At 49.4% G+C, this 6,996-nt stretch overlaps 1 protein-coding gene across 1 annotated transcript; it reads left to right on the top strand.

Moving 5' to 3' along the window:
* The first annotated feature begins 1,368 nt into the window (after positions 1-1,368).
* LOC142519892 (uncharacterized) lies at positions 1,369-3,307 on the top strand. Its single transcript, XM_075622909.1, has 3 exons — positions 1,369-1,958; positions 2,053-2,642; positions 2,729-3,307. The coding sequence occupies exons 1-3, from the start codon at positions 1,850-1,852 to the stop codon at positions 3,245-3,247; spliced, it is 1,218 nt and encodes a 405-aa protein (XP_075479024.1). The 5' UTR covers positions 1,369-1,849; the 3' UTR covers positions 3,248-3,307.
* Positions 3,308-6,996: the final 3,689 nt, after the last annotated feature.

Below are 6,996 nucleotides of genomic sequence, written 5' to 3'. Positions count from 1 at the left end.
TGGAGGGAAAGATATCAAATCAAATCACAATCTCCTCCTAAATGGTAAGGTATGGGCTGAGCTCCCCTATAAATAGAGGCCACCTTCTCATTTCATTCTTACTTCTCCCACAAAAATTTCCGCTGAAATTCATTCACTAGCTCCTCCTTGCCCACGCTTTACCTGCGTGTTAACCCTAGCGCCGCCTCACAACCACTCCACCGTCAATTTAATTCGCCGCCCCGGCCACCACTGCGCGCCGTCCCACTCTCGCCCGAGCCATCGCACGCCTCGTCTTAGCCAGCGCACGCCTCGCACAAGCCCAAGCCACGAGCTCGCCCCTCGCCGAGCCCGCCGAGCGCCGCTGCACGAGCGCCACGCTCGCCCCTGCCGCGCGCACGCTCGCCCCTGCCGCGCGCACGCCCTCGCCCCTACACGCTCCACGCTCGCCGCTCGCCGCTCGCCCCTGCCAGCTCCAAGCTCGCCCTAGCCCGAGCATCCAGCCCGCCCTCGCCCGAACGCACAGGTGCACGCTCGCCCACATCGTAAGCTCGCCGCCGAGACGCTCGCCCAGGGCGCACCCTCGCTCGCCGAGCCGCTCGCCCGGTGCGCTCCTCGCCCCGCACGAGTGCACGCTCGCCCCTCGCCGCTGCGTGCTCGCCCACCGAGCCGCTCGCCCCCGCGCGCATACTCGTCCAGCAGCACGCTCGCCCGAGCGCCTCGCCCCTTCCACGCACATACATTGCCACGAGCTCGCCCAGCCGCACGCTCGCCCCTGCCACGAGCTCGCCGTGCCACGCTCGCCCCTGCCACGAGCTCGCCCGACCGCACGCTCGCCTCTGCCACGAGCTCGCCAAACCACACGCTCGCCCCTGCCACGAGCTCGCTCGGTGTGCTCCTCGCCCCTGCCACGAGCTCGCCCCGCCGTGCCACGCTCGCCCCTGCCACGATCTCGCCCGGCCGCACGCTCGCCCCTGCCACGAGCTCGCCCTGCCGTGCCACGCTCGCCCCTGCCACGAGCTCAACACTTGTTCATTCTTGCGGTCCAATCTTTCGAGTATTTTTCCGCGCCTTACCCGGGTCAGTTCTCTCCTTTACCTGTTTGATTATCCTTAATACTCATGTCTTCTTCCGATTCCGAGTTTAGTTACTCGAGTTGCTCTGAGAGATCTAGCGGGTCTAGCGAGTCTAGCCAGAGTAGGACTTCCCTAGCCGATCCTGATTTTACCATTGATCCTCCTGAGGAGGAAGTCACCACTCATAGTCATCCGGGTAAGGAAGTTCGTCACGTGATCCAACAAATGAATATATCTGAAGCAGATAAACTATGGTACGATCACTTGTCATCCCACATCCCTCCTGCGAGTCACAACTTAGGACTCTGTGGCACATTCATTCCTCTCACCAGATCATCATTCCTGGCCCAAAGGACCGGCCCTATTTAGCCCCTAAGGGCTACTATACCTTCTTTCAGCATCATTTTGATGCCGGTCTCCGTTTCCCTTTGTGCGATTTCTTTCAAGAATTAAGCAAGTACTACCAGGTGCATTTAGGTTTACTCACGCCCAATGCTTTCCGTTTAATAAGTTGTTTCGCTGTGTTACTCAGGGCCTTAGACCTCCCTTTAAATTGCACCACCTTTTCCTACTTCTTAGTTTTGTCCAGGTCAAAAGATGGACCTTTCTATGTAACCTCCCGGTCTAGTCACAAACTGTTCGATGGGGCCCCCAGTCATGTGAAGGACTGGAAAAAATACTTCTTCTTTGTACAGCCACCCAAAGAATTGACTTGCTTTACCAATTGATACCCTGTCTTCACTAAACCCAAACTTTCCAAGAGTTATAAGAAAGATGAGGAGTACCTGCAGATAATGAGTGTACTAGGACATCGATGCTTTAACATTCCCAAACTTCTATATGAGGATCTCCTATGTCATGCCGGGTTAAGTCCCGCTAAAATTAAGCTGAAGGAGAATGCTGGTAGATATTCTCATCTTTCCATACTTCTTGTTTTTCTTTTGTTTATTATGTTACTTGATAACATTCTTATTTGGTTCCTTGTCTCTGCTTGCAGGTACTAGAGTCATGAATGCCCTATTTCTCCGTGAACTTTCCAAGACGAAGGCCGGGGGTTCCTCATCAGCACCCCAGAAGTCCGTTACCCCGGCAGTCACGATGGGCCCAAAGGGAGATTGTTCTGCTGCTGAGAAAAAGAAAACAGGTTCCTGTTCTACTACCGCGAAGAAGCCTGCTAGCTCCCCTAGCTCCCCTACTGCTGCGAAGAAGAAGAAGGCAGGCTCCTCCTCCTCCGCCTCAAAGCGAGCCTCCTCGCCACCTCCTCGCGCCAAGTCCCCTCCTTCGTCTAGTAAGCAAAAGGCATCCACTGATCTTAGCCCGTCAGCCCCTCAGCATGGCAAGCGCAAGATTTCTGAGATTTCTGTCGTATCGGTCTCTTCTCCAAAGGGGTCCAAGCCCGATGAGGGGCCTCCCCTCGAATCGGCGGTGCATCCTCTATACACTTCGGATTCGGCCATCGTGGGGCGGGGTCCTACTCATCTGGCTCAGAAGATAATGTATCAGCTTCCTTCCGACGCCGATGCAGCGTTCATGAGTTTACTGGGGTGGTCAGACCTCCTCCGCCGGACATGCAGCAGTGTCACCGAGGTATACTTCTCCTTATAACCTTTAGATTGATGTTTAATATACATTTGATCTTCTTGTCGTCTTTTCACCCTTGTCTACTTATGCAGGGCATGATGTACGTCGGGGATTTGGCTGAGCGCGCTAACGCTGCTCGATCCGACTCTTGTCAAGAATTACGCGAGGGTCAGGCTCTCCGCGAACAGCTCCAGGCTACTATTGATGAGATGAAAGTGTCGCATGCTGAGGAGCTTTCGGAGTCCCAAGCTCAATTGTCGGAGTCCCAGATCCAGTGCGGCGAGCTCTCAAAACAGAAGCAGGAGTCTCAGCGGCTGATAGAGGATCAAGCTAAAGAGATCCAGAAGCTGAAGAAAGAATTAAAGAATTCACAGGCTGAGCTTAAAGACGCCAAGGCACGACATGTTGCAGAAGCCTCCTCCTTCAAAGAGGAATTTCTCAAATCCGAAGAATTTGTCGAGATCTGTGGCCCGAAAGCTTTTCACTACCTGAGGGTGGGTTTCGAGGGTGCAGTCGGCCTCTTCAAGGCTCAGGACTATCCTCTGCCAGGCGCCCCTACTGACTTCATGGACCTTGAGGGCTTCATATCGAGTCTCCCCCCTGATTCTTAGATTGAGCTCCTTTATTTATGTTATTTTCTGCATTGCTTTACTTTCCATAGGATTATGCGACTTTTGCACTGTTTACATTTGGTTATTTCCTCATGCGCACTTTTGACATGTACGAACTCGTTTTATTATGCAACCTTGAGTATTTTGCATTTGAATTTACTGCTTCTCACGAGTTTGTCTCTGATATTATTAACCTGCTAGGGCAAATAAAATCATCACCCTCTAACTCTTCTGCTAGGCGATACCTTAGCAGGAAAATAGAAATTCACCACCTCCCCCCTCTAACTCCTCTGCTAGGTGATACCTTAGCAGGAAAATAGAAATTCACCACCTCCTCCCTTCTAACTCCTCTGCTAGGTGACACCTTAGCAGGAAAATCAACATCATCACCCTCTAACTCCTCTGCTAGGCCATACCTTAGCAGGAAAATAAAAATCAACACCATCACCCTCTAACTCTTCTTCTAGGTGATATCTTAGCAGGAAAATAGAAATTCACCCCCTCCCCCCTCTAACTCCTCTTCTAGGTGACACCTTAGCAGGAAAATAGAAATTCACCACCTTCTCCCTCTAACTCCTCTGCTAGGTGACACCTTAGCAGGAAAATCAACATCATCACCCTCTAACTCCTCTGCTAGGCCTAACCTTAGCAGGAAAATAAAAATCAACACCATCACCCTCTAACTCCTCTGCTAGGTCATACCTTAGAAGGAAAATAGAAATTCACCACCTCCCTCCTCTAACTCCTCTGCTAGGTGACACCTTAGCAGGAAAATCAACATCATCACCCTCTAACTCTTCTGCTAGGTGATATCTTAGCAGGAAAATAGAAATTCACCACCTCCCCCCTCTAACTCCTCTGCTAGGTGATACCTTAGCAGGAAAATAGAAATTCACCACCTCCCCCCTCTAACTCCTCTGCTAGGTGACACCTTAGCAGGAAAATAGAAATTCACCACCTCCTCCCTCTAACTCCTCTGCTAGGTGACACCTTAGCAGGAAAATCAACATCATCACCCTCTAACTCCTCTGCTAGGCCTAACCTTAGCAGGAAAATAAAAATCAACACCATCACCCTCTAACTCTTCTGCTAGGTGATACCTTAGCAGGAAAATAGAAATTCACCCCCTCCCCCCTCTAACTCCTCTTCTAGTTGACACCTTAGCAGGAAAATAGAAATTCACCACCTCCTCCCTCTAACTCCTCTGCTAGGTGACACCTTAGCAGGAAAATCAACATCATCACCCTCTAACTCCTCTGCTAGGCCTAACCTTAGCAGGAAAATAAAAATCAACAACATCACCCTCTAACTCCTCTGCTAGGTCATACCTTAGAAGGAAAATAGAAATTCACCACCTCTCTCCTCTAACTCCTCTGCTAGGTGACACCTTAGCAGGAAAATAAAATTTGCTCCTGCCCTCTGCTCCTCTACTAGGCGATGTCATAGTAGGAAAATAAAATGTTCCCCTACCCTCTGCTCCTCTACTAGGCGATGCTTTAGTAGGAAAATAAAATTTTCCCCTGCCCTCTGCTCCTCTACTAGGCGATGCCTTAGTAGGAAAATAAAAATCTTCTCCGGCCCTCTGCTCCTCTACTAGGCGATGCCTTAGTAGGAAAATAAAATTTTCCCCTGCCCTATGCTCCTCTACTAGGCGATGCCTTAGTAGGAAAATAAAAATCTTCTCTGGCCCTCTGCTCCTCTACTAGGCGATGCCTTAGTAGGAAAATAAAATTTTCTCCTGCCCACTGCTCCTCTACTAGGCGATGTCATAGTAGGAAAATAAAAATCAACACCATCATAATATAACAACATTCATAAATTCGAAAAGAAGAACTTGATTTATTGAATTCCAATGGATTACATAAGAAAGTTTAGAAAGTAAAATGCATCGACGACAGAATCAAGAATAATACTTCATAAGGTGATAAGCATTCCTAGGCCTCTTCAAAGCTTTGCCTTGCGCATTCTCTAAGTAATAGGCTTCAGAGCTCAGCCTCTCGATCACTTTGAAGGGACCCTCCCAATTTGGGTACAGTTTTCCTCTCTGCTCTTCTTGCACCTTCCTCAGAACCAAGTCACCCACCTGAAAGTTCCTCTGCACGACTCTTCGATTATAAGACTGTGCAATGCGGTTCTTATAAGCTTCCAATTGAATGCTGGCAGCCTCCCTCTTTCCTTCCAAAAGATCAAGGTCAGTAGCGCGTCTCGCACCATTGTTCTCGTCATAAAACATCACCATTGCCGATTCCAACCCGATCTCAGCCGGGAGCACTGCTTCATTACCGTAGACCAAACTGAAAGGAGTTTCTTTGGTTCCCTCTCTCGGAGTGGTTCGGTATGCCCATATGACACTTGGTAGCTCATCCACCCAATTGCCTTTGGCTTTGCACAGTCGAACTTTCAGACCATGTACCAGCGTCCGATTAGTCACCTCCGCCTGGCCATTACTCTGCGGGTAAGCTACAGAGGTAAAGACTTGTTGGATCTTCATCTCTTTACACCAAGCTTCGATTTTGGCCCCTTGGAACTGTATCTCATTATCGGATATCAGCCTCCTAGGTACCCCGTACCTGCATACTATACTCTTCCACAAGAATTTCAGGACGTCGTTCTCAGTGATTCTGGCCAAAGGCTCTGCTTCCACCCACTTTGAAAAATAATTAACTGTTACCAGTAGGAATTTTTTTTGAGCTGGAGCTATAGGAAACGGTCCCACAATATCCATTCCCCACTGGTCAAAAGGACATGCGGCCGTGACAGCTTTCATCATCGCGGCCGGCCGGTGATTCAAACACGCATGACGTTGACAACTATCACAAGACATCACGAACTCTTGAGCATTATGCAGCACTGAGGGCCAAGAATAACCGGCGAGCAGCACCTTCCTCGCCAATGCATATGCCCCCAAGTGATTTCCACAACATCCCTCATGAACTTCTCGGAGCACATAATCAGCCTCTTGGTAACTCAAACACCGAAGAAGCGGCCCTGCAAAAGATGTTCTAAACAACACTTCCCCAATCATTACATAACGCGAGCATTTCATCTTCAACTTACGAGCTTCGCGAGGGTTATCAGGAAGCTTTCCCTCTTTCAAATATTCGGTTATAGCGGTTCTCCAATCCCCTTCTTCTTGCTCAACTACAGGAGAACTTATGTGAGGTGTGAGTTCGACCTGAAAGACCACATCTCTAGTCTTCCAACTCCCCATTGTCCCAGCCATTTTGGCTAGAGTGTCTGCCTTCTCATTTTCTTTCCTGGGAATCTGTTCAAATGTAATATCCGTGAATTTCTCTATGACTCTGTCTACTTCTTGAGCATATTCAATAAGTTTCTCGTCTTTCACATCATACATTCCCTTCATCTGCTGTGCTACCAACTGTGAGTCAGAAAAAACAAATACCCGAGTAGCTCCCACGTTTCTGGCTGCTCGCAGTCCTGCCAACACAGCCTCATATTCTGCTTCATTGTTAGATGCTCGAAAATCCAATCTAACTGCCAACTTCACCTCCTCCCCAGCCGGCGAAATCAATACTACCCCCACCCCACTTCCATCCTTAGAAGATGAACCATCAACATATACTTTCCAAGGATCTTCATTTTCAAGATGCACGGTCTCAGCCAGAAAATCGGCTAAGGCTTGTGCTTTAATAGATGTTCTCGACTCATACTGGATGTCATACTCCCCTAGCTCGGTAGTCCACTTGATCAAACGGCCAGACATATCCGAATGAGTTAGGATTCTGCCC

This window comes from Primulina tabacum, chromosome 1, assembly GCF_025594145.1.
Source record: "Primulina tabacum isolate GXHZ01 chromosome 1, ASM2559414v2, whole genome shotgun sequence".
NCBI classification, from domain to species: Eukaryota; Viridiplantae; Streptophyta; class Magnoliopsida; order Lamiales; family Gesneriaceae; genus Primulina; species Primulina tabacum.
Note: the sequence above shows the minus strand (reverse complement) of the source record. Positions and strands in the feature narration are given on the sequence as shown.

What these genes read in the sequence shown, in the direction of transcription:
- LOC142519892 (XM_075622909.1), top strand. Translation starts at nt 1,850, where the DNA reads ATGAGTGTACTAGGACATCGATGCTTTAACATTCCCAAACTTCTATAT. An exon ending in TAAGCTGAAGGAGAATGCTG is followed by an intron (nt 1,959 to 2,052) that starts GTAGATATTCTC and finishes CTCTGCTTGCAG; the next exon opens with GTACTAGAGTCATGAATGCC. An exon ending in CATGCAGCAGTGTCACCGAG is followed by an intron (nt 2,643 to 2,728) that starts GTATACTTCTCC and finishes CTACTTATGCAG; the next exon opens with GGCATGATGTACGTCGGGGA.